The sequence below is a fragment of the Balaenoptera borealis genome, assembly GCF_965194805.1.
Source record: "Balaenoptera borealis genome assembly, chromosome: 15".
Taxonomy (NCBI): domain Eukaryota; kingdom Metazoa; phylum Chordata; class Mammalia; order Artiodactyla; family Balaenopteridae; genus Balaenoptera; species Balaenoptera borealis.
Genome location: NC_138871.1, coordinates 45,934,886 through 45,962,412, shown reverse-complemented (window position 1 = coordinate 45,962,412; position 27,527 = coordinate 45,934,886). Strand labels below are relative to the sequence as shown.

At 48.6% G+C, this 27,527-nt stretch overlaps 1 protein-coding gene across 5 annotated transcripts in view; it reads left to right on the top strand.

Annotated features, from left to right (window-relative positions):
• The window catches only part of SPTBN1 (spectrin beta, non-erythrocytic 1), a 195,803-nt gene that overhangs the window by 148,168 nt on the left and 20,108 nt on the right, over window positions 1-27,527 (top strand). For all 5 annotated transcript variants that reach the window (XM_082357918.1, XM_082357919.1, XM_082357920.1 and 2 more), the window contains 17 exons: window positions 629-816; window positions 2,184-2,301; window positions 3,351-3,509; window positions 4,180-4,482; window positions 6,349-6,502; window positions 7,192-8,062; window positions 8,153-8,290; window positions 9,120-9,876; window positions 10,825-11,027; window positions 15,945-16,035; window positions 20,842-20,988; window positions 22,138-22,401; window positions 23,576-23,800; window positions 24,431-24,520; window positions 24,693-24,971; window positions 25,641-25,771; window positions 26,979-27,183. In XM_082357918.1, coding sequence (XP_082214044.1) covers window positions 629-816; window positions 2,184-2,301; window positions 3,351-3,509; window positions 4,180-4,482; window positions 6,349-6,502; window positions 7,192-8,062; window positions 8,153-8,290; window positions 9,120-9,876; window positions 10,825-11,027; window positions 15,945-16,035; window positions 20,842-20,988; window positions 22,138-22,401; window positions 23,576-23,800; window positions 24,431-24,520; window positions 24,693-24,971; window positions 25,641-25,771; window positions 26,979-27,183 — 4,323 coding nt within the window. The remainder of the gene's footprint in view (window positions 1-628; window positions 817-2,183; window positions 2,302-3,350; window positions 3,510-4,179; window positions 4,483-6,348; window positions 6,503-7,191; window positions 8,063-8,152; window positions 8,291-9,119; window positions 9,877-10,824; window positions 11,028-15,944; window positions 16,036-20,841; window positions 20,989-22,137; window positions 22,402-23,575; window positions 23,801-24,430; window positions 24,521-24,692; window positions 24,972-25,640; window positions 25,772-26,978; window positions 27,184-27,527) is intronic.

Here is a 27,527-nt window from a genome sequence, read left to right as displayed (position 1 = left end):
GGTGGCTAAAATACTGAGGAAGGGATTTCAGGGGGATCTCAGACCCAGAAACACCCCTCCCCTCAACCTTGCCAGAAAATTGGGTATTGAAAATCTGATTGAGTTGCCTGATGTCATGGACGTGAAAATCCTACTTACCACGCTTGGAAAGTCCTCATCAGTATTACACTTTTTAAATTTTTTTGTTTGGCTGATGTTCCCCTGCCATATATTTCAAAACAGCAGATCAGATGACATTGTCTTCTCCGTGCAATGGAATGGAAAATTCATGGGCATTGGCATTCATGGGACAGCACCAAGCAAAATAGAGCCCTTTTTGTTCCTGTAGGAATTTCAGAGCTGAGGTATCAGGAGTCATTCAGGATCTGAAACCCTTTGCCTGGGGGTAGGGAGGTTACAGAACCAATTACAGTTGAGTTAAGTTGTCATTGCTCACAAATGATAGCCACGGTCTGAGTGCTTATTAGCACATGGTTCTTGGAGTTTTAAAAACTCTTGTGCCTAAGTCTCATAGAACCGTTTCAGAGCCAGCGCTGAAGTGTGTGCGGGCTCCCATAGGGCTGCAGTCATGTCTCCCTTACGCAGGGATATGATCTTGTTTTTCCATTTTTCTGACTCTTGTTTACAGGTGCTCGACAATGCTATTGAAACAGAAAAAATGATTGAAAAGTATGAATCCCTTGCCTCTGACCTTCTGGAGTGGATTGAACAAACCATCATTATTTTGAACAATCGCAAATTTGCCAACTCGCTGGTTGGGGTTCAACAACAGCTTCAGGCCTTCAACACCTACCGCACTGTGGAAAAGCCGCCCAAGTAAGATGCAGAGTGTAATGCATTGCCCTTCTTACGGGGAGAGAGGTGATTGCAGCCGCAGACCCCTGTTTTCTGACTTGCATGGTCTCATCTCTCAATGAATGCCTCTCGCCAGCGGCCTGTCCTCCTCCTTTTACTCTGAGCCTGTGTTGCCGAGATGTATTCCAAATTATACCCTCTGTGAGCCCTTTCCAGCAGAAATGTGCCACTGGTACGTGTGATACGTGAGAGTCCCAAGAAACGGTGCAGGTCCCCAGTTCCTTATCCAAAGCTCTTGTGCCTAATGTGTTTCAGAATTCCATCGTTTCTGGATTTTAGAGAAGTAACAGGGTACATGCCAGGTGGTTCTGAGGCAGTTAACTCATATCAGGCCTCCTCACATATCTGTAGCAAAACATGTAATTATTCACATTGTGTGAATTAAAAAAACAATAGTTTCATATCCGTTCAGATCAGGTTTTGCTGCCCCCAGAAGTCTGATTTTTCACATATTTTAAAGATACGTAGTTGTCCAGTAAATATTGTGGCCCTTATCTCTTGCTTATTATGACAAGAGTCATCCCTCCTTTTTCTGAAAACTTCACTCAGTTGTGAATTCCTGGCTGAGGTCTCCACAACCCATTGACAGTGACCCTAGGTGGGCGTTTGAAATGATCCTTGTTGAATGCATTCAGCTGTGCTCTCCGAATGAAGCCAGTTCATCGTCCAGGGCTTGGGGTCTAAATCTTGATTGAGATGATTAACAAAAGAGTAGCATTCTGTGCCCCTGACTGTAAATCTCAGCAACAACAACGAACCACAAGAAAAACCCCACAGTTTGGCACATACTGAGGTCTTCAGTACCCAAAAACTAACCCACTGCTCTAACACGCAAGCGTTTCACATAAAAATCAGACTGGAGATAAATGCCTTTTAAAATTGTGAGGCTGCACAAAGTGTGTTTGTTTATTTATTTATTTATTGACTGTGTTGGTTCTTCATTTCTGTGTGAGGGCTTTCTCCAGTTGTGGCAAGCGGGGGCCACTCTTCATCGCGGTGCGCAGGCCTCTCACTGTCGCGGCCTCTCGTTGCGGAGCACAGCTCCAGACGCGCAGGCTCAGTAGTTGTGGCTCACGGGCTTAGTTGCTCCGCGGCTTGTGGGATCTTCCCGGACCAGGGCTCGAACCCGTGTCCCCTGCATCGGCAGGCAGACTCTCAACCACTGCGCCACCAGGGAAGCCCCGAAGTGTGTTTTTTTATTTTATTTTATTTTATTTTATTTTATTTTATTTTATTTTATTTTTTTCTCTTCTCTAGAAGCAGATGCGTTTTTCCTTTTGAAAGAACAAAATATAGTATAATGTTTATGGCTGGTTTTCTCTGCTTAGATTTACTGAGAAGGGGAACTTGGAAGTCCTGCTTTTCACTATTCAGAGCAAGATGAGGGCCAATAACCAGAAGGTCTACATGCCCCGGGAGGGGAAACTCATCTCTGACATTAACAAGGTAAAACCGATCCGTCTGGCCTCCTTCGTGGGCCCTGTCCTCCTGTGTGGGCGCCAGCCTCCTGTAGGTTTTCAGGTTCTATCAGTGGGTCTTGATTGCTAAGAGATCTTGAAAGGCTTCCTTCCTGGCCTGCCTAGTTGATAAGCGGCAGTCATTGCTCACGTAGTGCTGAGGGTCAAGGGAGTGCTTGTGGTGGTTTGGGGGCAGGTGGCTGGCAGTGTATGTGTGTGTGTGTGTTAGATTTTATCAAACCAGGTTCAGCCTGCTTACCTTGTCACTCAGATACATAATCAGTTTACCTGTCATTTGTCCCAGGCAATTGGCTCAAACATCTTTAAATTGCAAAAGGGAGAATTCAAAACCTTATTTCATGTATCTGGAATCCCTAGAGGTGAGAGCTTAGGATTTTGACTCCTTCCGTCAGAGAAGCTGTCAAAAAATTTGTTTCCATGCCTGTTATATCTGCAATTATAGAATTTCATGGTGGGCATTATTTCCAAGCAGAAATCTGAAAAATCTAGAACTGTGGTCAGTTGTACACATTTAGATTCTTTTAAGTGGAATTTTTTTTTTAATGTGAAGTAAGATATATTTCATAGGAATGAATTTAATTGGTGAGTATTTTAGAAAAAAAATACTCAGATATGTGAATTAAAAATAAGTGACTTCAGAGTGGGGTGAATGAGAGATTCATAGTATGATTTCTTAGAAGATGTCATTTATCTTTTTTACATCAGAGCTGTTGAAGATACTTTGCTTCCTCTCAATTAAAGTTAAGGGCTTTGTAACTTAGCTACATTGCTCCATATCTACACTGCTTTGTTTCCCAGATGTGACATAGGATCTTTAGATTTAGATAAGGGAGAGTGTTCCCATGGGGCTCAACTGAGAGAAAATGATTTTTTTCCCAAGGCTTAAGAGTCAGTGAGGTTGGGAATGGGATTTCCCTTTCAAGTTCTCAGGTCTTTTTGAGAAGCACTGGCTGTTAACTGCAGCCTAGGATTGTTCCTTGAACGTAGCAGGAAAACTGTTCTCTTTCATCTCTGTAGGCCTGGGAAAGACTGGAAAAAGCGGAACACGAGCGAGAACTGGCCCTGCGGAACGAGCTCATAAGACAGGAGAAACTGGAACAGCTTGCCCGCAGATTCGACCGCAAGGCAGCTATGAGGGAGACCTGGCTGAGCGAGAACCAGCGTCTGGTGTCCCAGGTCCTGCTCTAGAACAGTGTTCAAGAAAACTGCTCCCGGGGTCCGCTAGAACCTAGACCACGCTCAGGGGCCTTAGGACAGCTGTTTGTCAACATCCAGTGTCCTGCAGCAGCTGTCAAGTCATCTCACCCACTTCCCATGAAGAGGATGTTTATAATTTCTAATATATTTTCTCTTCTATTTATCTGACTTTTTATAGATCTGGAAGTAGTTCAAACAAAGTTTGTTTAGAGCCAGTGAGTGTGTGTGAACCGTTCATATTTAAAAATTTGTCTCCTTCTCCCAGTCTTTGGCCTTCAAGGCAGCTAGACTGGCCATGAAATAAGTAAGTGGCTTCTTTTCTACTTGGCTTAACCAAAGCCATCGCCTGCTCCAGTCTCGTAAGTCGGGTGCTACCTATGTGCTGCACCCCTCTGTAAAGTGAGAAGTTGCTGGTTTGCTTTGGGGGCAGCATTTGAGCCCAAGCACAGTTCTAAGGGCCCCCAGGAAGGCGAAGACCAGTGGGGGTCGGGACTCGGGAGTCAGTGTTTGGCTTTGGGACACCCTCCCCCACCCCCGCCAAGATTAAGGGGTGTGCCCAGGACCCCACCTCCGTTTTCTGTTTCTTTGTTCCAAATTGGATGGCTTTTGAATTTTGTGCTTCTTTTCTTTTTGTTCCCTTTTCTCTTAGGACAACTTTGGATTTGACCTTCCTGCCGTCGAGGCTGCCACGAAGAAGCACGAGGCCATTGAGACGGACATTGCCGCGTACGAGGAGCGCGTGCAGGCCGTGGTGGCCGTGGCCAGGGAGCTGGAAGCGGAGAACTACCACGACATCAAGCGCATCGCGGCGAGGAAGGACAACGTCATCCGGCTCTGGGAGTACCTGCTGGAGCTGCTCAGGGCCCGGCGGCAGCGCCTCGAGATGAACCTGGGGCTGCAGAAGATATTCCAGGAAATGCTCTACATTATGGACTGGATGGATGAAATGAAGGTAAAACGTGCCAGCGTGGAGGCCAGAGCCCATCCAGTCAGGCCTCTCTCGTCTGGGACCCGCCCACTAACCCCCCAACACACAACCATGCCCCTGGTCTGATCGTCCACTTACAGCCAGAGAAGGGCCATGTCACCCACGGGAAGGTTGTTAGCTCACAAGTTAAATGAGACGTGAAGTGAGAAGAAGTTGTGACAAAGGTCAGTTCCGTAGCTGGAGGGCTGCCGCTGTGACTCAGGTCTAATTTAGGTTATATCCCCTGGTAGGGGGTCAATCAAATTGTGGTCTTCTGTGGTTTTAACTTTTTAGAGTTGGGGCTGTCTTTCCGTCCGTTGGTCTATGTGTGAGTGGCTCTTCTTTGGGGAGAGGCCAGGCGGGTGGTACGGAAGAGTAGTAGGCAGTGTGGACAGAACGCATCCCGGGAAACAGGCAGCCAGCGTTCAGATGGTGAGCGCCGGAGCTTCCCGATCTCCTTGAGCCTCCTTCCTTCACCTGTAAGCGGAGAGCTTACTTACCATCTGCCTCATCTACCTCATCCGGTTATAGCGAGAATTAAGCGCAAGATATGTGTATGTATCACAGGACGGCGTGCTGGTTGGAGAGGGCTGCCAGTGCCGATTTGTGCCTCCCCTTCCTTTACTGACAGCTCTGGGCATGGTGTTCCCAGCTTTCCCCCCAACCCAGGAAGAGACCTGCCGTTGTGCCGTAGTCCTGTGCCTGTCTGTGTCCTCTGATGCAAGCCTCTTAGGAAAGCTCATCCGTGTCAAGCAGTTCTCCAGCTGGCAGGCCTTTAGCCACATAGCTAGGACAGAACAGGGCAGATTTCAGGCCGTACCCTGAAGCCTCCTTTATCTCAACATGCTGTGTTCCCCAGCTTGACCTCATGCGAGGGGTTTCCTTCCTGGGATGTAAGCCCTTGTCTTTTGCTTACCTCTTGAACTGTTCCTGGCAGGGGGAGCAAGGTCTCTTCATACCATGAGTTTTCCCTCTTATTGTCCCAGGTTTATGATGTTCTCATGTATGGTCTGTCTTGACCTCTTAAAATAGAAATGTTCATAAAATCTAGCAGAGATGTGCTTTTCATTTTAGAATTCGTCATGCACTTTATAATTCAGATTGGGCCAGAGACTTCCTCATAAGTAAGAATGAAGTAGAAATTCCATCTGGAGAGGATGTGTGATGAGAGCCCCAAATTGGGCTGATGGAAAAAATGAAAGAAAATATTAGTGGGTCCAAACTTAAACCAGAGATGTTGCTCGGGACCTCCTAAGCGTGACAGTCACCTGACCCTGTTAGAGATTTGGTTAGAGATGTGGTTTGTAAACTTTTCAACTAGGTGTTTCTCCCGTTGATTGTGTAAGTATCGCAGAGGTGTACCAATGAGCTTGCAGGTGAGGAGAGCATCCAGTTAAGGGGTCAGCAACTTCTAGGAGACTTCTTTAAACTTTGACATGAAACAGCTCTGTTACCTTTATCTTATCTTCTTGAATGGTTGTTAATTGCAGGCACTTCCTTCTTGGAGGCTCAGTTTATATTTCATACTGGTTCCTCCTCTCTTCTTTTTTTTTTTTTTTTTTTTTTTTTTTTTTCTTTTTTCTTTTTTCTATTCTGTACTTTTTAGTATAGGTTTGACTTCTTATTCCAAGGTAGATGGTCCTTAGTTTATAATGTCTCTCCTGCTATAGGCTTTTGGGTTTGTTTTGCTCTGGTTTGCATGCCATCATCTTCCCCTAAAGATATGGGGAGGATGGCTGGCTGGAGGGAGGGTGCAGCTTGGTTGCTGGCTCCCATCCTGTCCAAAGATTATGAGACGATGACGTCAAGGTTGTATTCATGGATGTCTTTTTTGTTGCCTCTTGCGCGCAGGTGCTATTATTGTCTCAAGACTATGGCAAACACTTGCTCGGCGTGGAAGACCTGTTACAGAAGCACGCCCTGGTTGAAGCGGACATTGGCATCCAGGCAGAGCGGGTGAGAGGTGTCAATGCCTCCGCCCAGAAGTTTGCAACAGACGGGGAAGGTAAAGACAGACCGTTCGAGACGTTACCCCCTCGTCACCAGAAGTCCATCTCCAGAGATGTAGATGGGTTATGTGTGGCAGTGGGACCTTTAAAGTTACCTTGCTATTGTGGGTTCCCAGTGGGCCGTGTCCTGGGTATAATGAGATGCAGTAGGGTGGCCTTCCATTACATTTTAACTCTGTCTTGCTATTCTGAAGTGGACCTGTCTTTTCCTTCAGTACTCGAGTGCTGCTTGGCTTTTAATGGCTTGATGTTGGCCACTGAAATCTGCCAGACCACACTCTGCACACCGATAGCCTGGTGTGTCTCTCAGACACCTCATGGCTTTCACACCTGGCTGTGCATATCTTTGTTTAAAGGATGTGTGGAAGGATTTGGTTTTGTTCTGTTTTAGAAACAATTAAATGCAGCTGCCTTCTTTCTTACAATTTACCTGCTAATTTTGGTTCCTAAGTGATCAAAAAAAAATAACGCTTGGGGCAAAAAAAAAAAAAGCACTTATCCTTGCCTATCCCTCCTCATCCAGTCAAGATCCTAGAAGGTGCTCCATTGCCCCATCACGTGGCCCTGCACTTAGCGTAAACTGGTGATCTAGGAGGGAGAGCGGGGGTGTAGCCGACTGCCTGCAAACGCGCGGGAGCCTGTGCTGCCGCTGTCACACCCACGTGCCTGCCTTGGCGTTAAACAGGTTACAAGCCCTGCGACCCCCAGGTGATCCGAGACCGCGTGGCCCACATGGAGTTCTGTTACCAAGAGCTTTGCCAGCTGGCGGCCGAGCGCCGGGCCCGCCTGGAAGAGTCCCGTCGCCTCTGGAAGTTCTTCTGGGAGATGGCCGAGGAGGAAGGCTGGATCCGGGAGAAGGAGAAGATCCTGTCCTCCGACGACTATGGCAAGGACCTCACCAGCGTCGTGCGGCTGCTCAGCAAGCACCGGGCGTTCGAGGACGAGATGAGCGGCCGCAGCGGCCACTTCGAGCAGGCCATCAAGGAGGGCGAAGACATGATCGCCGAGGAGCACTTCGGGTCGGAGAAGATCCGGGAGCGGATCGCCTACATTCGCGAGCAGTGGGCCCACCTGGAGCAGCTCTCGGCCATCCGCAAGAAGCGCCTGGAGGAGGCCTCACTGCTGCATCAGTTCCAGGCGGACGCCGACGACATCGACGCCTGGATGCTGGACATCCTCAAGATCGTCTCCAGCAGCGACGTGGGCCACGACGAGTACTCCACCCAGTCCCTGGTCAAGAAGCACAAGGACGTGGCAGAGGAGATCGCCAACTACCGGCCCACCATCGACTCGCTGCACGAGCAGGCCGGCGCCCTCCCCCAGGAGCACGCCGAGTCTCCCGACGTGCAGGGCCGACTGGCAGGCATCGAGGAGCGCTACAAGGAGGTGGCCGAGCTGACGCGGCTGCGGAAGCAGGCGCTGCAGGACACCCTGGCCCTGTACAAGATGTTCAGCGAGGCCGACGCCTGCGAGCTCTGGATCGACGAGAAGGAGCAGTGGCTCAACAACATGCAGATCCCAGAGAAGCTGGAGGACCTGGAGGTCATCCAGCACAGGTGAGCAGCTGCTGCGGGGACACCGGCCCGCCCGCCCCTCGCAGCCGAGGTGACCGAGCAGGTGACCCCCCTGTTGAATTGCCTCTGCAGATTCGAGAGCCTGGAACCAGAGATGAACAACCAGGCTTCCCGGGTGGCGGTGGTGAACCAGATCGCTCGGCAGCTGATGCACAGCGGACACCCGAGTGAGAAGGAGATCAAGGCCCAGCAGGACAAGCTCAACACGAGGTAAGCGTGAGGCAGGCGGCGGGCCGGCTCCCTGTGTGCCGGGCCGGGATGGCGAGGTCACCTGCTGAGCCTCGCGGTCAGGAATTTCCTGCACAGGGTCACTGACACTGTGGCGCTGACGTCATGATGTCGGCATCTGCCTTTCGACATACCCTGGTTTTTCAAGAAGGGTCTCTGTGGGGAGGGGGGTGGGCGACATCGTTCGGGGCAGCCCCTCCTGACGTGGGAAGCGAGGGCCTGGGTGTGAGACCTGTGCCCAGCGTGGTGGATCACGGCATCAAGGCGGCACCTGTCCTGTGTCTTTTAAAATGATTTCTGGAACAGGGAGGGTTTTAGCATGTTTGAGACGTAATTGGTGGATGAAAGTCCTAATTATCAAGGTGGACCTTTGTCCCGGTCTTATCTTTCTGTTGAATAAATACATTTGAGTAGGTCGTGGTGGCAAGCTGGCCTTGGTTCTGAAGCCTTTGGGTGTGGGAAACGTTCATTAGGTGCAGCTCGGAGATGAGTAAAATGTGCATTGCAGACATGAATTAAGTGACTGTTTGGGGGACAGATGTGTTGTCACTGCTGACTTTGCAGCTCCTTTGACAAGTCCCCCCTCTTGTCAGCCTCTTTCCCGATTAGATTATAGTGTGTCTCTGAGCTGTTTCGATGGTGATATTTGGTGTCCATATTACTGAGGGAGATGATTTTCCAAAGCGCACGTAGTCAAAGCAGAGTTGGAGGGGGAGCCGCAGCTTCGACCGTCACTGTTAATTTCCTTGTCCAGCCTTGAGCTTCCGGCCTCTCTCCCACTCTGCTCTCTCCTCCGCCCCTGCGCCCACAGGTGGAGTCAGTTCAGGGAGCTGGTGGACCGGAAGAAGGACGCTCTCCTCTCCGCCCTGAGCATCCAGAACTACCACCTCGAGTGCAACGAAACCAAGTCCTGGATTCGGGAGAAGACCAAGGTCATTGAGTCCACCCAGGACCTGGGCAACGACCTGGCGGGAGTCATGGCCCTGCAGCGCAAGCTGACCGGCATGGAGCGGGACCTGGTGGCCATCGAGGCAAAGCTGAGCGACCTGCAGAAGGAGGCCGAGAAGCTGGAGTCCGAGCACCCCGACCAGGCCCAGGCCATCCTGTCTCGGCTGGCCGAGATCAGCGACGTGTGGGAGGAGATGAAGACCACGCTCAAGAACCGCGAGGCCTCCTTGGGAGAGGCCAGCAAGCTGCAGCAGTTCCTGCGGGACCTGGACGACTTCCAGTCCTGGCTCTCCAGGACCCAGACGGCCATCGCCTCGGAGGACATGCCCAACACCCTGACCGAGGCCGAGAAGCTCCTCACGCAGCACGAGAACATCAAAAACGAGATCGACAACTACGAGGAGGACTACCAGAAGATGAGGGACATGGGTGAGATGGTCACCCAGGGCCAGACCGACGCCCAGTACATGTTCTTGCGGCAGCGGCTGCAGGCCCTGGACACTGGGTGGAATGAGCTCCACAAGATGTGGGAGAACAGGCAGAACCTTCTCTCCCAGTCCCACGCCTACCAGCAGTTCCTGCGGGACACCAAGCAGGCCGAAGCCTTCCTTAACAACCAGGTAACGTCCCTCCTTGCCTTGGCTTCCTTCCTGTCGGGGCAGGCCCTGGCTGCCTTTGGAAGCGTTTCTGCCGGGGCTGCTGGTTTAAACCTCACCTGTGGGAAATGAGAAGAATGATGGAAAGACATTTGTTTTTTTCCTGACATCTAAGGCACTGAAACCCATCACAACGTAGGAAATAGAGTTGAAGATTTCCACAGGGGCTATCTTGCCTTGCAAAGTACAGTTCCACTGCAGTTACGGTCGAGGACCTCTTAGTGTGTTCATAGTACGTATGTCCTCATAGCAGTTCATTAAATTAGCGACATTCTGAGAGGTGTTAATTCAATCTAAAAAGTATTGGGTTGGCCAAAAATTCGGGTTTTTCCATAAGATTACAGAAAAATCCAAACGAACTTTTTGGCCAACCCAGTATTTTAGGGGATTTTTCTTTTTTTTCTTTTTTTTTTTTCTGAATGGCTCTGTCTTCGTTGCTCTAGAAAGGTCAGGGACTTGACCCAGTGACCCAAGGACATTAGAGGTTAGAGAAAGAGAAAGAGCTAAGGATGGTCACCAACATTGTGGTTGATAATCCCTCTTAAAAGATTGGGTTTGAACAGTCTTTTGCTGTCACCTTATGGGCACATGAGTGGACCCTTGTGGCTGATGCACAAACCTTTGTTCACTTCCCTCACTCTCTTTGGGAAAAAAATATAAGAGCATTTAACCACTTAGGGAAATTTAGTCACTTGAGGTGTCCCACTGGGATTTTTTTTCCCGCCCAACTTTTTGTGTTATCTGACTCCATAGATAATTTCATATGAGTGTGATGAAGCAATTGTTGCAAAGTATGTTGCGTGGAAATGCAGGATGTAGGAAAGAGTGCTTTTTTTGTTGTTGTTCTGAAAGCAAGTTGTATTTCATGATTTCTCATCCTGCTCTGATTTTGTTTTTCCCTTTTCAAATAAGGAGTATGTTTTGGCCCATACTGAAATGCCCACCACCTTGGAAGGAGCTGAAGCAGCTATTAAAAAACAAGAGGACTTCATGACCACCATGGACGCCAACGAGGAGAAGATCAATGCGGTCGTGGAGACGGGCCGGAGGCTGGTGAGCGATGGGAACATCAGTTCGGACCGCATCCAGGAGAAGGTGGACTCTATCGATGACAGGTGCGGCATCCTGAGGTTCTCAAGGGAGTCATGCACCCTGGGGCTGTCAAACGTCTGAAACACTGGCCAACGTCTTTGGGGCTGTGGGTATAAATTCCCCCGGTGGGCAGGACGTGGGCACGTAGCAAAATTTAATCTACAATAGAAAGAAAGCCTGAGACGCCAGACTAATTCTTAACCAAAGACTTAGGAGAGCCAGAGTGCTGAGTAGCGGTGGGGTGTGAGCCTTGCCCTGTGAGAGGTGACACGTAGCGTGTCACCCAGTGGGACCCCGAAAGCCAGACGCTTCCGCAGCCAAGCCCACATTCACCTTCATCCACACAAGGCTCCTCTGAGGCCTTTCAGGAGGGGACAGGGAAGAAGGGCAAAGTTGGCTTGTCCTGAGTACCTGGCAGAGGCAAAAGTGAACACCATCAGGCCTTTCTTGGAAAATTGGCTTGGGTAATGCTGTAATAGGATCTTTCTCAAAATAAGAAACAAGACTCTTTTCCTCCTTTTCTGCCAAGGCCTCTCCAAGATTAGATGCTCTTGTTTTATTTTTATTTATTTATTTATTTATTTGCAGTTCCAAAAGATTTTTCTCCCTGGCCAGTGTTCTCTGTTAGACCCTCACCCCTGACTCCTAACTCTGCCTTGGTTATTACTGAAATAGGAGGTCTGGGCAGATCTGGTTTGGAAGCACAACCTGAGCGGGCCCTGGCTTGGTTCTGGACTGGCCACGTCTCTCTGGGTGTGGCCCATCTGGGTCGGTCACTAGCCTCCGCTCCAGCTGATCTTCTCCGGTGCCAGTGAGCCCTGGGCCAGATTTAAGGGCTTGTTGTGAGACTGATGTCATCGAGAAACAACCTCTTCCTCAAGGGTCCTCTGGCCTTCAAGTGCAGCGAAGAGGAGGAACTTCTTGCTGAGAGCGTTTCCTTACTTACCTTCTTACCATGTCTGAGAGGGTCTCCTGGGACCCTGGGCCAGATGAATGTTTTACAGTGTGCAGTGGAGAGGGGAATTGCTCTTGCCCTGTAAAGATTGAGCTCCTGGCTTTAACCAGTCTGTCCTTTGCAGTAATTCAGATCCTAAACCCATATGCTCTCAGGGTGGTACTATGGAATAGGATGTAAGGTATATTAATTAAAATTTTGTATCTGTTGCTTTTAAAACAGCTACGAAAAAGGAAAAGAAAAATATCCCTCCACCAAGCCCTTCTTCAGTGAGTGTGAGAAGCAAGGATTGGGCAAGACAGGCTTAACCTGGAGGAGAAAGGATTTCTTTTAAATCTCGTGTTGTTTTGTAAACATGATACACCATGTTCTTCCATGTTAGGTGCACACAGCTGGTCTCCTGAAGGCAGGCCGGGCCACTGGGGACACTTGTGTTCAGGCAGGCGTGCAGCTGCCTGGCAGCTTCCTCAGTGTGTTCATCCGTCCCCTGATGCTGCAGCTGCAAGGGCTTGTTGGAAGCAGTTGACTCTGTCAAGACGGGAGGCTCCTCGGTGTGAGAGAATGCTTCAGCAGCTCTCAAGTGCTGGCTTAACCTTCCTTTTGTCCTTGAGTGAGAGCCTGGGCCCGTGGGGTTCCAAGGCCTCCTGGGGATTTCTGTTGTTAAAAAAGCATTGGGAAGAAGATTCCCTACTATCCATAAGCATAAGAGAGATGGAAGGGGGATGGGGCTTTCCAGTGATCTGCCCTCAGGAGGACTACATTTTTTTATTTTCCTCAGCACGTGTTAACCGAATTCTGGTTTCACTTTAATATCCCCAGAGGCCTCAAGATCTGAAACTTGACCCCAGAGGACACTGGTCTGTTATTAAAAAAAAATACACAAATCTGAGTTCCAGGTGGTGTCAGGGCGCAAGCTAAGTAAATATCTAACTCTTCGGATCTGATCCCCGTCCAGAAACATTCTGACGCTCCCGTGAAGCTATTTTTGTAGAAAGCAAAATCATCATAACCTGCTTATGTTCCGGAAATCTCATCGATTACCACTGAAGTTTGTTGAGAAGAAGAAGTACTAGAACAAAGACACTGACTCTTAACAGATGTGGGTGGGGGCGTGAGTGTCCTTTAAAGGGCTTGTGACTGGATGGAAAGGAGCCTCCTGTCCAAGCCTGCTCAGGGGGGGTGTGAACGGGTGAGCTTCCTGGCTCAGAGGGAAATTCGAGCCCCAGTGCAGTCCTGGGAGAAAAGGAAAAGTGCCCAGTTTCATAAAGCCAGGCCTGATCTCACGTGGGAAAAAAAGCTTAAAAATCACCAACCCACTTTACTTAGGTACCTGTGGTTCTTTATTTTCCATAAGAAACACAGTTAAGCCCAATACCTGCCTCATGTGGTGAGGAGCTTTTGAGTCTTATTATAGGGGTAGGTGGTGAGAGATGGAAAGAAAGCAAGAGATTTAACCTTGCCCCAAAGAGCACTCTTAGGAGTGTGGAAAGCTACGGCCAAGTTTAAGAAGGTCCTTCCCTATAACTAAATCCGCGATCACCCTTTGAAAGACTTTCCCTAGTTTCACTTCCCGTGAATACCATTGGTGACCACCAGTGCACAGTTAAGCCACGCTCACTTCTCTCAAGGGTTTTCTGAAGCAGTAGCCATCTCAGCTGCCTGTGTAGCTGTTTTTCGTTCCGCAGAGCGCATCACTCAGAGGCCATCCTCATGCCCTCCTGATCTGTGTTGTTTGGACATGAGGCCTTAAATCACCATTTGGCCTTTCCCTCCTTCATGCACCCACCGAAAGAGGAAAATTGTCCAGGCAGAAGTCTACTGGGCACGTGTGAGTCTTGATTATATAAGAGAGACATTCAAGATTCTGTCCGGTGGTATTTCTCTCTTAGTAAATTTTCTCAGTGTTTGAAGTTATTTTTACTCCTATTATTTCTACGAGCTTCAAAGTTGCATGTCCTGGTTTAACTGCCCGTGTCTCTGATTACTCCTTGCCTTTGTAGCATTTTTGTGTGACGCTGGGGAAGGGAATGGGAACTTTCATTCAAGGCCTTTGGCTAAAGGCAGGACTCTTGCATTTTGTGACTTAACTCCAACTCAAATTACCTTCCTCCTGAAGGTTTGCTTTATTTGCTTTCTTTCTCTTAAACCCCCCTACAAATAGTGACTGGAATTTGAGGATTGGGAACTTGAAGAACTTTTCTTGACATTCCTTCCCCACCCACATTTTTCGATGACTAATTCCTTTAGTCCGAAATCACTAACAATCTTTAAAAAACATTTTAAAAAAATTTTTGACCTTTGAGAAAGGATAGCAATGAAGTAAAGGGGCTTTGGCCTTTATTTTTTATTATAAAAGCTACAATGTTAAAAATTCGGAGGGGAGGTGGAAACTACTACTTTTTAATCTCACCCTTAGCACATGCCATTTTAGTTTTTGCTTTTCCAGTTTGTGCCTTGGAGTTTTGTATCATTGGCTGTGCATAAACTCTTTTCATTTAGCATTATATGAGAAGTACTTTTCTATTGTTGCATTTTGCCTAAGTGGTATAAACATATTAAGACCCCTTTTCCTGAAGGTATGAAACCCCTTTCAACTAAAAAAAAAAAAGTCATCCTATATATCAAGTAATTCCCTGACAGTATTATTTCCATTCATGTTATTGCTGTGTTCTGTAGTCACCGGTACCTGTAGGAACAGAGGGCGTTTCCCTTTGCTCCCCAGGCAAGATGGTAGCTACAGTGCTGCCCCTGTCCCTTGTTGCCAGCAGCCACTGCAGGCCTGTGTGACACATGCATCACTGTAAGGTCTTTCTTGCTCTTGAAGAAGGTTCTTTAAAAGCCAGTTGGCATGAGGTGCTCCCTGAGCTGCCCTTTCTTGGTGTTGCAGAGAATCAGAGGTCATGTTCTTCTTCCTCCCTGCCAGGGGGGCGAGCAGGGCTGGTCGAGAGACCTTGCCCAGGCACTGCAGCAAGAAATTGCTTTGGGAATTGGAATGAAAAACCAAACCTCCCCATTTGCACTCTTCCTTTGCCCTTCTTCGTACCCTTCGCTTCGGCTGGCTGGCGCTTGGGTCCCTTGGGAATATGGGGGAGCTGTGTTAGGGTGAGGCTTCTCGGTTCTCAGTGTGGTACGGCTCTGCCCCATGGCAGTAGAACCACGTGAAGGTAGCCCTTTCCATGGCACTCATGGCACTCACAGCGTTCACATAGCTCTCCTTCACAGTCTGGTGGAGAAGCCCCTGGGCGGCGCGTAAAGGAGGCTTGCAGGGGAGTTCTGGCACCTCCGCAGCGTGTGCCAAGAAGCCCTATGCCCAGCATCCGGGCTGGGGAGCGAGCACTCCACGTCCCTTGTCGCTGCCCGAGTTCAGCAGCTCCTTCCAGTTCTTCTAAGTTTTTCCGTTAAGGTTTTGTGCCTTAACTTCTTTAAACCTTGGTGACCCTTGTCTGTTAATGAAGAGTGGGATTGAGTTAGGTGTGTGATGTCACAGGTCTAAAAATTTTCATTCTTGGTTTATTGTTGATTTGGGTGAGTTTTTCTCCTGACGAGAATCTCATTATCAGGGAAGGTTCCTTTAAGCCAGTTACATGGTTTTATGCATTTTCTTAGCCATGTACATGGCCTGTCACCCAGGTATGAGTTTCTTAAAGATCAATTTCATATTCTCGCATAGTTCCTAAAATGGAGACCCTTACTCAGCACATGCTCAGGGTTTTTCTCTCCCCTAACACCAGATTTGTGAAGCTCTTTTGCCTGCATCCTGGCCTGTTGTGTGGCTGGGACAGGTGTGATGGTCTCTTGTACCATGGCTTACTCATTTGGAGGATGCTAAACTCTCTTGGTTATCTTGTCTCGACATGATTGAGAACTGTAGGCAAACTGTTTCCAGCATATATTGAGACCCAGGAAAGAAGCCGAGTTGTAAATTCTGCATTTCAAGATTCCCTACTTCCTCTTTTTAAAATTATTTTTCTTATCTTTGTAACAGACATAGGAAGAATCGTGAGGCAGCCAGTGAGCTGCTGATGAGACTGAAGGACAACAGGGATCTTCAGAAATTCCTGCAAGATTGTCAGGAGGTGCGTCTCCTTTTAACCCCTCCTTTCCTCTCTTCTCACAAGAGCCGCCGAGCATTTGGCATAAGAGCCCTTGGAATTATAAAATTAACTGAGGCCAGAAATTCATATCACGTATATAATTGGCAGGTGGAGCAGTGTCAGTTCTCCAGCCTACAAGCTACCACTCAGAGTAACCAGATTATTACAATCTAGAATATTGTAGTCTAGAACTGTGCTGTCCAATACAGTAGACACTAGCTACATGTGGCTGTCTCATTTTAAATCAAATGAAATTAAGAGTGTAGTTCCTCCATCATACTCGCTGTATTTTAAGTGCTCGGTAGCCAGCTGTGATTCGTGGCTGCCATATCACGTGGACAATGCAGATGTAGAACATTTCCATCGTCAAAGACAGTGATATTCTCATTCTCAAGTATTCCGTAACCTAAAAGCATCTAATATTATATTTTAAACTATTTACAATAACGCACATTTAATAGTACAAAAGAAAAGAACTAAAAGGAACTGCAGCTGGCTACCCAGGTAAGAAGAAAGATTTAAAAAAATACAAACTGACTTTCTTATTCACTGAAGACCTTGAAATATCCATCTTTCAGGCTCCTCAGGTGTCTGTCTGATATGCCAAGAGCAGTAATCCTGATTTCAAGCTCTTGAGTTTCAGCATGTGGTATTAATCTGATGATTCTCAAACTATTTCATGCTCCCCTGATACATGCATAAACAAACTGGGGAAACTAAAGTTAGCCAGAAAAATGCAATCTCTCTGCAAGCTAGTTGGAAAAAAGCGTCTAGCTGACTTCACATGTGTGAGATCACGAGCACATCATATTTCACTGTCTGCCAGAGAACCACAGTGAGACCCGGTCCTCTCTGGTTTATTAGACTTAAATCCCACTGGAGGCAGAAATGGGATGAAGAATATCCAAGTGAAGCTGCAGGGACCTTGGGGACGGGGAGTTTGAGGGGTGGGGAGAGGATCAAGGTCATGTGCTAAAAATATGACTGGACTCATTACGAATCCCTCACATGCAAACTTATAGCTGTGTGTTAAAAGAAATGTGTCTCTAATAACAGCTGAGTCAGAGAGACGGTGACAGAAGCGATCCTTCATGTCCATTAAACTGCTGTCTTACTGTGAATCTTAAAATATGCTCTAGTAGCTAAACCTTGAGAAGGGAAGAAAGCCCCTCAACTATGTGGCTTAGGGTCTGCTGGCTTTCAGGGCCACACTGATGGATCTAGGTCTCTCGGGGTTTGCCTGGAGCCAGACAGGCTGAGGACAGGAGTGCCTCTTCAAGTGACACCTGAGCATTAATAACCCATTTGAATAGGATGCTCATTTAAAGAGGCATTCACATCCCCAGACAAGGCATAGGGAAGAGTAACGGGCTCCAAGGTTGGCTGTGTAGAGTTGCATGATGTGCTGCAGTGAATACCAAGTGGCCCTTCAGCAATGGAGGGAGTGAAAGTTGTCAGGAGACGTTTGCAGCCTGGGCTGTGCCTTCCCCAGATCGAAGGTCCCTGAAGTACCTTGATGTTTCCCTTGAAGCACCACCAGTGACTTGTTCTAACCTCAAGACATACTGGAAGTGTTGTGCTGGGGAAATCAGTGGGATTCCATACCCTTGCTTAAAGGACAAGTTACTGAGATGAAATTCATTGACCTGAACATGGTGAAACCTGGACTAAATTTGGGAAAAAGAATGCCAGGAAATGAGCAGGAAGTGAGAGGTCGGAGGAACCTTTGAGAGAAGCTCAGTTGAAATTTCCAGCCCCCGATTTTCCATTTACATACGTGTGGATTCGAAAATAGAAATGTGTGGGAAAAGTAAGCAGATAAAACGATAGTCCTTCCCAGTTGAATCACAGGAAATAGTTTTAGTAGATTTTTAGATCTTTGTTAACGCTTGTTCCAAATTAGCATCCTTAGTTACAAGGAGTTCCCTCCTTAACACACACCAGTGACTGTTAGGCACGCCCAGAGGGCTCAGCCCTGCACGATTTCCCCTCGAAGTATGCACAAAGGTTTTGACCGGGCTTTTTTGTCCTGGAGATGATTCGCAGGTCTCTTTGTGACTGCTCGGCCAAGTCTCCCTGGTTTATCTTACTCTCCTTGAACCTCATTAAGAGTTAGCACAACCATAGGATCTGCTGGGGGTACCACATCAGCATATATAGTTTCCACATAGTGACGGAATTTAGGTCAGGTTTGGGGCTCCAAAACCCTCAGTGTAGCAGTACAAGCAAAGGGGTGATATTATTATTAAGAGATAACTATTCTTTGACTATAAACTTTCCATCATTCAGCCTCATTAAAATACACCCCTTTTAAGCCAGAACCTCCGAGAATGGAGCTTGTGTGTGGACCAGCCCAGCATTTGAAAACCTATCTATTATTGTGCTGGTGGATTTTTACAGAGCACCCAGAGGTCAGACTTAATACCATTGCTGGCTGTTGGTATTGTTCAAGGTCTAGAGAATCCAGGTTGTCTGGCTGTCACGCTCCCTTCCTCGTGGGTTAGAGGCTAGAGGGGGCTGGGTTGTGAAATCTGCCCTCATTGCTAACCCCCCACAAACACTTCCTGGATGGGGAAATTTATCGCAGTGGTGCCGTGGGAATGAGCAGGGCCCACCTAGTCCCAGTTATAGATAGCGATACAAAGAGCATCATAATTTTTGTACTGTTATTGTGATATCCTGAAAAATGAATGATTTAAAAGGTACTGCTTTTCTGTTTTATTCCCTCCCACCATGCCTCCTGTTTTCTGAAATTGATTTCTTTTTTCCCCAGGAGGACAGTATAACTAGACGTGGTGGCACAGGGGTAGCGAGTTCAGTGCTTTGCTTTGAGCTTAATTCAGTGATCAAAGCATTTTTTCCTATCCTTTTCCAATCTGCACAGTGTTCTGTTCTGCAGAGAATGAGTATATTCTTAAATGACCTTTGTAAATGCCCACAAATAATAACTGTGGTTCTGATTCCAGAATGCTGATGGAGGGTTGATAAGCTAGCAAGTTCCGTAGCTCCATTTCATTGTGCTGCATTGCACGCTGCTTTATCTGTAGGATGATGTGTTCAGCAAAGAGCAGATTTGTTTATAAGCCTCTGATTTTTATGTAGCTCTTTTTTAAAAAATCTCTCTTGGGTAGCTGTTTATGAATAGCGCAAATACGTGAATGTCCTTTGCACTTTGGATAAATGCCTTTTATTGTGTTTAGTGTGTGTGTACAGAGTACAAGGGAAAGTTTTACCATTTGGTTTCCTTTTAACCTCTTTTCTCCTTAGATTGAATGGCCATAGCATTTCAGATCTTAGTTACTCAGGTAACTGGAAGGAAAATAGGTAATGCTTTTAAAGTAGGAAATTTAGTGTCTCGGCTGTTGTGTAACAAATCTAGGCTCCTTGCTTACAAAGGGCTTTATGAGATTTACTGGGTTTTTTTCTCTTAATAAAGCGTGACATCAAAGATCTCACCACCTTTTGCTTTCAACCCCACTCCCTCCTGTGTGGTGGGTGAGTATCCTGAGGAAAGTAGGGATGGTGCCTGGGGGGTTCACCCATGTGCAGAGCCCGGGTGCTCCCATGACCCGCATCACCCTCCTTGACATCATTTTCAAAGAACAGACTTTGTATTGTTGAAGCAAATTTATGGGGAAGGCTTTCCTAGCAGCAGCCCAGGGTGCAAGTGAATGGCCTCGGAATTGTTGATTCTGTAAGCGTTTCTGTTGGTTTTATGCACCATTTCTAAACCTTTGGTGATGGGACCATGAAGCAGTTTGGGTGCAGATTCGTTGTGGCAGCAACTGGTGTAAGAGTGGCTTCTTGTGGTCACATTAGGAGAAAGGGCACAGCCCCTGAAGACGTTTGCTTCTGGTTCCAGGCTGATCCTGCGTTTGTTTGCGTATCTTTCGCCTGGGCAAACAAAAGCTCTTCCTGGTTAGTGCTGGTGTGGCCAACTACAGGCGGGCAGTGAGGAGCCAGGCAAATCAGGGTGAAAGCCAGCAAGAGAAGTGTGTCCAGGAGCCAGGTTGGGCTGACTCCCGCCCCAGGCTTCTCAGATCTGTCTGTCAGTGGCTGGCAGGCTCTGTGAAGAGGCTTCCTAGAGTTCAGATCCAAGCAAGACATGTTGGGTCTCAGAATCAAGTCCTGTGAAGTGTTCTTGGTCTGAATGGAAGGTTCTTTACAGACAGAGGCTATAGAAGAAAAGACAAAGGTGACTCAGACTTGAAGGGAGCATTGAGAGGGCATCGTTGCTGCCTTATCCCTATAGTGAGCAAGTTACTTAGGCTTTTTGGCATCCCCATAGATAGGCCTGTGAAGGAAAAGGGAGGGATAAAAGAGTAGGGGCTTTGGTTTTTTTTAAATAAAAGAACTAAAAGGGTAAAAAGATTACCGAACAGAGTAGAAGACACTTAATCATGATTAACATGGTATAGCTGGCACGGCTATTTGAAGGAGAAAGAAGGTTGTGACTTAGCCTGGTTAGGGCAGAATTTTAAACACAAGCCTTTGGGGGAGAAGCTGGTTAAGGGTGCCAAGCAGTTTGAAAGCTGGCTCGGGGCACTTTTGTACTCCTGGATTTAATGTTAAATACATAGTTGGGAGCAAGGCTCCAGTACAGCGTCCAGACAGTGGAGATAACCTGCTGTGACAGGTCAGAGTTGTAAAGTGAACGTTTGGCTGTCTGTTGACATGGAAACATGGAGTGTGTGTAGTACGACATAATGGCTCTTTCCGGGCACAAGAGAGGCTGATGTCTGTGATCACAATCTCTGAAACCTTCCTGATTTTTTTTTTCTTTCCTAGCTGTCTCTCTGGATCAATGAAAAGATGCTTACAGCCCAGGACATGTCTTATGATGAAGCCAGAAATCTGCACAGTAAATGGTTAAAACATCAAGCCTTTATGGCAGAACTCGCATCCAACAAAGAATGGCTTGACAAAATTGAGAAGGTGAGTTAAGATGTTTGATGGGGCTCCGTCAGTGTGGCCGTGGTGAGTAAACGAACTGGGTGGAAATGAGCTCCTTTGTATTTAGCACGTTTTCCAGCATATTTGAGTCATATCTGACCACATACAGAAGTTACACAGCCGGGAGCAGTCCCACCTCCACCTACCAACTCCTGACTTCAACCCAGCAGAAGGGAGAAAAGCAGAAACCCAACCAGGTGGCACAAAATGCCTGCTTTGTCTTTTTTTTTTAAATTTATTTACTTATTTATTTATTTATGGCTGTGTTGGGTCTTCGTTTCTGTGTGAGGGCTTTCTCTAGTTGCGGCAAGTGGGGGCCACTCTTCATCGCAGTGCGCGGGCCTCTCACTATCGCGACCTATCTTGTTGCGGAGCACAAGCTCCAGACGCGCAGGCTCAGTAGTTGTGGCTCACGGGCCCAGTCGCTCCGCGGCATATGGGATCTTCCCAGACCAGGGCTCGAACCCGTGTCCCCTGCACTGGCAGGCAGATTCTCAACCACTGCGCCACCAGGGAAGCCCTGCTTTGTCTTTTGATGACTACTAGGAGTTGAGTTTCTGTTGTGTGTCTCATCTGCTGCACCTGATGGACCGCAAACCCCTGGGGCGGCGTCCTCACTCTGTTGATCATGTTATGTGTGCTGGACTGTGACAGAGACTGAGCGGATCCACAGAACTTAGAAATATTATATATTTTAAATAATCTAAAATGTGTTGCTTCGGCACAGGGAGGTTCTCTGCAGCACAATAGAACATGAATGTGACATTCCCCACCCACCCTTCTCTTCCTTCACACTCTATATTGTTTCAAACTCTTAACAGTTAAAATAATGTATTATGGTCTCTTGGGGGTGATGTGGAGGGGATGGAGTTTTAGGTTATTGGCATTAAGTGTCCCTAAGCCCCAGCAATCACTTGGTGCTCCACACCTGTGAAAACCACAGTAGGCCAGACCATTGTCAGTTTTGTTGAGCAGTTAACTCTACGTGGAAAGGCTGCGCGTGCGTGTGTGTGTGTGTGTGTGTGTGTGTGTGTGTTGAATGAATAGGAAACTCACAGATCAAATATCTCAGGTTTGTTTTTCACAGTGACACCTATTCTCCTGCAAACTGCATGTATGTGTGTTTTCCAGGAAGGAATGCAGCTCATTTCAGAAAAGCCAGAGACGGAAGCCGTGGTGAAGGAGAAACTCACAGGTTTACATAAAATGTGGGAAGTCCTTGAGTCTACCACACAGACCAAGGCCCAGCGGCTCTTCGATGCAAACAGAGCTGAACTCTTCACCCAGAGCTGTGCAGATCTGGACAAATGGCTGCACGGCCTGGAGAGTCAGATTCAATCTGACGACTATGGCAAAGACCTCACCAGTGTCAACATCCTGCTGAAAAAGCAACAGGCAAGTGGCTGTTTCCCTGCCGTGGTCCTGATAGTCTTAACTCGCCCACCGTGTTCTCAGACATCCCCTTGGTGTGGGAAGGGATTTTAACCCAGCACAGCGGGCTCTGACAGCATCGTGGGACATTTCCAGAATCAACTGGAAAGACACAGTAGCAGTGTTGGGTGTCCATGCATGGAAATATTCTTTCATTATCATCTTGGTTGATGGATAGTATCACCACTTAACAGTTGAGTAAATATTAATTTCATTTAGTCCGCAATTTACATGAAGGAAAGTTATCGTGTTTGCATACTTCGCTGTATAACGTCTAGATATGTGATAGTTACCTGAGTTGTTCGGGGCACTTTATAAATAATAAAAGAAATTTGGGGTTTTTTGCATCACAGTTAAAGCCCTTCTAAGGGCCAATGAATTTACTCTGAATTGAGGAGGAAACAGCTCTGGTGAGGTTGAGCAAGCAAGTTGGTGGCAGAACCTGGCAGGAGCTCCCTGGGCCCGGTTTTGCAGTGCGTGGCCGAGTCCTCCCCTACCTAAGGAAAGAGTCAGTCTATTCTCAGACGCCAGCCCCTTGTCTCTAAGCCGGCAGTGTGTGGGCTTCCCAGGGTGGTCTTTCCTGAGTGAGAGACCTCTGCTTCTGCTTTTGCTCGTGTTCCTCATGTAAATACACAGTTAGGATGTTTTTAGCCATTATCCAGTGTTTTAAAAGAGAATAATCAGCTTTCTGATTGAAGAAATCGAGAGAAGATGGTAACATTGGCTGTCCTTCTGGCCTAAAAGAACTGGAAGCAGAAGACCTGACTCCTTGCTGGGGGTTAAACTGGTTTCCAGCGTTGTTACGGCTTCTGAACAGGCAGATGAAGACTGTCGTTTCCCCATAATTAATTCTTGTTTCCCCTGTCATTTGCCTCCTAAGTTCCTGGATAAACTTGACTGTTGCTCCCAAGTTGAAAAAAATCTTTCTAGGGATTTTTTTTTTTTGAAAGATCAGCTGACGAAGTGGAGAGCTAATTGCTGGTTCGCTGGCCGTGTGGAACCATTTCTTGGGCTCTCCACTGTGTCAGTGAATATTCTTGGGTCTTCCATTTTGGCCAGTGCCACAAGGGAACATTTTACAGCACCCTCCGTGTGTCCGTCGTCTCGGGTGTGAAGGTGGGTCTGTCTTTGCCCTCAGATGCTGGAGAATCAGATGGAGGTGCGGAAGAAGGAGATCGAAGAGCTCCAGAGCCAGGCGCAGGCCCTGAGCCAGGAGGGGAAGAGCACGGACGAGGTGGACAGCAGGCGCCTCACCGTGCAGACCAAGTTCACGGAGCTGCTGGAGCCCCTGAGCGAGAGGAAGCAGAACCTGCTGGCCTCCAAAGAGATCCATCAGTTCAACAGGGACGTGGAGGACGAGATCGTGAGTACTTCCCCGCCTGGCCAGCCTGGTGCCCGTGTTCTCACTTCTGGGCCTGACCCACCTCGGTCACGTCAGTGGGCTGAGCCGTCCCAACCCTGCTCCGTATATCCACACAAAATGTAACTCTGTTTTTATGTCGGGTTTTCTAAAGATAACTCAAGGGTTTAATGCCCCTAGAACGGTAGTTTTAAAAACAATGAATGAGGACTCACGGAGAGTCCCGTATTGAGGATGAAGTGAGGTCTGGAAGACTGGCCCGTGCCCTGTATCGGAGAAGAAGGGCAGGCTCCCCAGGCCGCCCTTCCCAGTGGGATTCTTTTTCTTTTTCTAAATTTTATTAAAGTATAGTTGGTTTATAACGTTGTGTTAATTTCCGCTGTACAGCAGAGTGACTCAGTTATACATGTATGTATATGTCCTTTTTCATATTCCTTTCCATTACGGTTTATCACAGGATATTGAATATGGTTCACTGTGCTGTACAGTAGGACCTTGTTGTTTATCCCCCAGTGGGGTTGAACACACTTCCTCTCTCACGCTGCCCTCCCTGCTCTCCCCTCCTGCCCTCGTTTGCATCAAATATTTGTTCTTTTTGAGTGGCCCTGACCACCTGTTTACAATTCCTTCCAGTTGTGGGTTGGAGAGAGGATGCCTTTGGCAACTTCCACGGATCACGGCCACAACCTCCAGACCGTGCAGCTGTTAATAAAGAAAAATCAGGTAAGCGTGTCTGCTGGGGCTGGCTCCTCCTGGTAGATCGGCGCCACGCTACGAGGCGGTGAGCGGGAGAGCTCTGAGGGCTGGCGGTTCCTCCTCGGCCCCCGCGGCGCGGCGCAAGCAGCGAGCTGCCGCGGCTTAGCGAGCCTCCGGCGTGTGTGCCCTGCTCCCACAGACCCTGCAGAAGGAGATCCAGGGGCACCAGCCCCGCATCGATGACGTCTTTGAGAGGAGCCAGAGCATCGTCACAGACAGCACCCTCAACGCCGAGGCCATCCGGCAGAGGCTGGCCGACCTGAAGCAGCTGTGGGGCCTCCTCATCGAGGAGACGGAGAAGCGGCACCGGCGGCTGGAGGAGGCGCACAAGGCCCAGCAGTACTACTTCGACGCGGCCGAGGCCGAGGCGTGGATGAGCGAGCAGGAGCTGTACATGATGTCCGAGGAGAAGGCCAAGGTGAGGCGGGGGGGCCGAGCCCCCTCCCCCCGGCCCTGCCGCCGGAGAGCCTCAGACTCAGAGCCTGAGCTTGTGGGCCGTGGGGGCGACGTCCTCGTGAAACGTGTCGTTGCCGCCTTGGTCGTGGGGGCAGTGTGGTGCGTACCGGTGGCTGGAACCTGGCTCTTTGCCCCTCGACGCAGAATTTTCTTGTCTGAATCCCGGTATTGTCGTTAAGACTGGATTCATCATGCCCTCCGCTTTTTTAAATAGAAATTTGCCAAAGTCTGTCTTTTACAGTATACTAGATGCTTTTGTTTTGAGACAATCTAGAAGTATTTGAAAGTATTCTCACCAGAATGCTGTTACCTACATCTGTTAGACCGTGGAGAGTGTTTCAGCCAGCCAGGATGCACTAGGTTTGCCTGGGCTTTACCTTATACTTCAGCGGGTCCCCGTCACCCTGCGTCATCCTCACGTCCGTCTTTCAGAGGCTCCCACGGGCCAGTCCACATTGATGCTCGTGGAGCGCTCCGTGTTCCAGCGCCCATATCACACGTGTGGCTTTTTTCTCTCTGCCAAGTCTTCCTCCTGCCACACCACGCAGTCAGCCGGGCGCCCCTCTTCCGGGGGGTTTTGGGTCAGGGGCGGGGGCACGGCTGTGGTTGTGACGGCCCCCTCTCTAATCAGGATGAGCAGAGCGCCGTCTCCATGCTGAAGAAGCACCAGATTCTAGAACAAGCCGTGGAGGACTACGCGGAGACGGTGCATCAGCTCTCCAAGACCAGCCGGGCCCTGGTGGCCGACAGCCATCCTGAAAGGTGAGTGCCGTTCTGTGAAGGTGAGACTGGCCTGTCAGTTCCTCCCCAGTCAGGGCCTCTTGCTCGAGTAACTGGTAACGTAGATCTTTGGGAAGCATTTTTAAAACAGACCCAGTAGGCCTGTGCTGAACAGGAAGGGTGCACGGTTACATTACAGGAGCTCACTCTTGCGGGTTGATTATCTCCTGCTGGCCAAGCCCTATTGAGAAGATTATTGGTGTCATGCGTCAGAAGTACCGATTGACTTGCATGGATATACAGGTGATAAAAGCACCTACCCTTGGGTTTAAAAAGTCATCCAGTTTAGGAAAGTAATTACTAGTTTTAATAGAGCCATGGATAAGGATACTTGGACCTGTAAATTAAAAGGGCTGCCGGGAGAAGAAAATGATGCTGCCTCTGAACTCTTATACATTGAGTCTTGAGAATGCCTCAGGAATAAGAAAAAGGAGTGTGTGGTACTCCTGCCCTGTTACAGACCAGGCTTACACGCTCACTTCGGTGGCAGTCATTTTAGGCTTTCTCTGGAACTGCCTGTTACAGCTCAGGCAGACAAGAATCGGCTTTGTGCGTTAACCAAGGCAAGTTGGAGATGAGGTCAGTGGCTGGGTTGGTACAGGGGTTCCTTCAGGTGTTTGTGATCAGGACTCCCAGGAAAGTGGCCTTCCTCATCGCCCAAGGACAGGCATCAATAAGTCCTTGTCTGACTGCTTTCATGCTGGAAGACTGTCATTCTGGGAGAAGTTGGAGGGAGGGGGACGGATGCTGCACCCCCAGGACCCAGGAAATGGGAGCAGCAGGGCCCGCCCTCCTGGCAGAGAAGAGCATACAGCCCAGAGAAGGTCAAGGTGTGTGCAGACGGGGATGTTATCTGTCCCTTCGACAGCATGGCACCTGAGAACGGATCCTGGGTTAACTTCTAATGTCAGAGGAAATCCTGACATACGGAGCCAGCAGTGCAGAGTGTTTCGATTTCTCTCCCCTCCCTCTGTCATCACGGTCAGGATGGCCTTTGTCCTTGATTACTGTGTTTTGTTACACGTTGACTCTTCATTACTTGAGGTCAAATTTCAGAGTTTTCTTTTTTAGGCTAAATAGGTTAACTTGAAGTTTCCTTTGAGAAATGTTGTAGAACGTGATCTCTTGGCATTTCTCCTCATTTACTGTCCCCCTGAAGAACATGTCCCCCTCATCTCGCCCCCCGCAGTGAGCGCATCAGCATGCGGCAGTCCAAGGTGGACAAGCTGTATGCGGGCCTCAAGGACCTGGCGGAGGAGAGGAGGGGCAAGCTGGACGAGAGGCACCGGCTGTTCCAGCTCAACCGGGAGGTGGATGACCTGGAGCAGTGGATCGCCGAGAGGGAGGTGGTCGCAGGGTCGCACGAGCTGGGGCAGGACTACGAGCACGTCACGGCAAGTACCGCGGGCAGAGCCCGGGCGGTAGTGCGGCGCGCGCGGGCTGTGGAGGGCCCCTTGCGTGCCTTGTCTGCGAGCGGAGAACGCACCCCAGACTCGAGCCAAAGATGGCGGGGTTTCGTTTCAGTTTGACACTTTGATCACCGGGCGACTTGGGGATGGTTGTACCTCTCTGCTGCGTGCGCCCTGTCCTCCTCTGGTCAGAGGAGATGGAGCCCGTGCCTTACTCGGCGGCAGTGAGCAAGGAGGAAACCTGACTGATACGAGACTTTGGAGCTGAGATCTGTTAAGTCAGGCATTTCTCTCCAAAGGACATTCGCGTGATCAAGAAATAAAGTGTT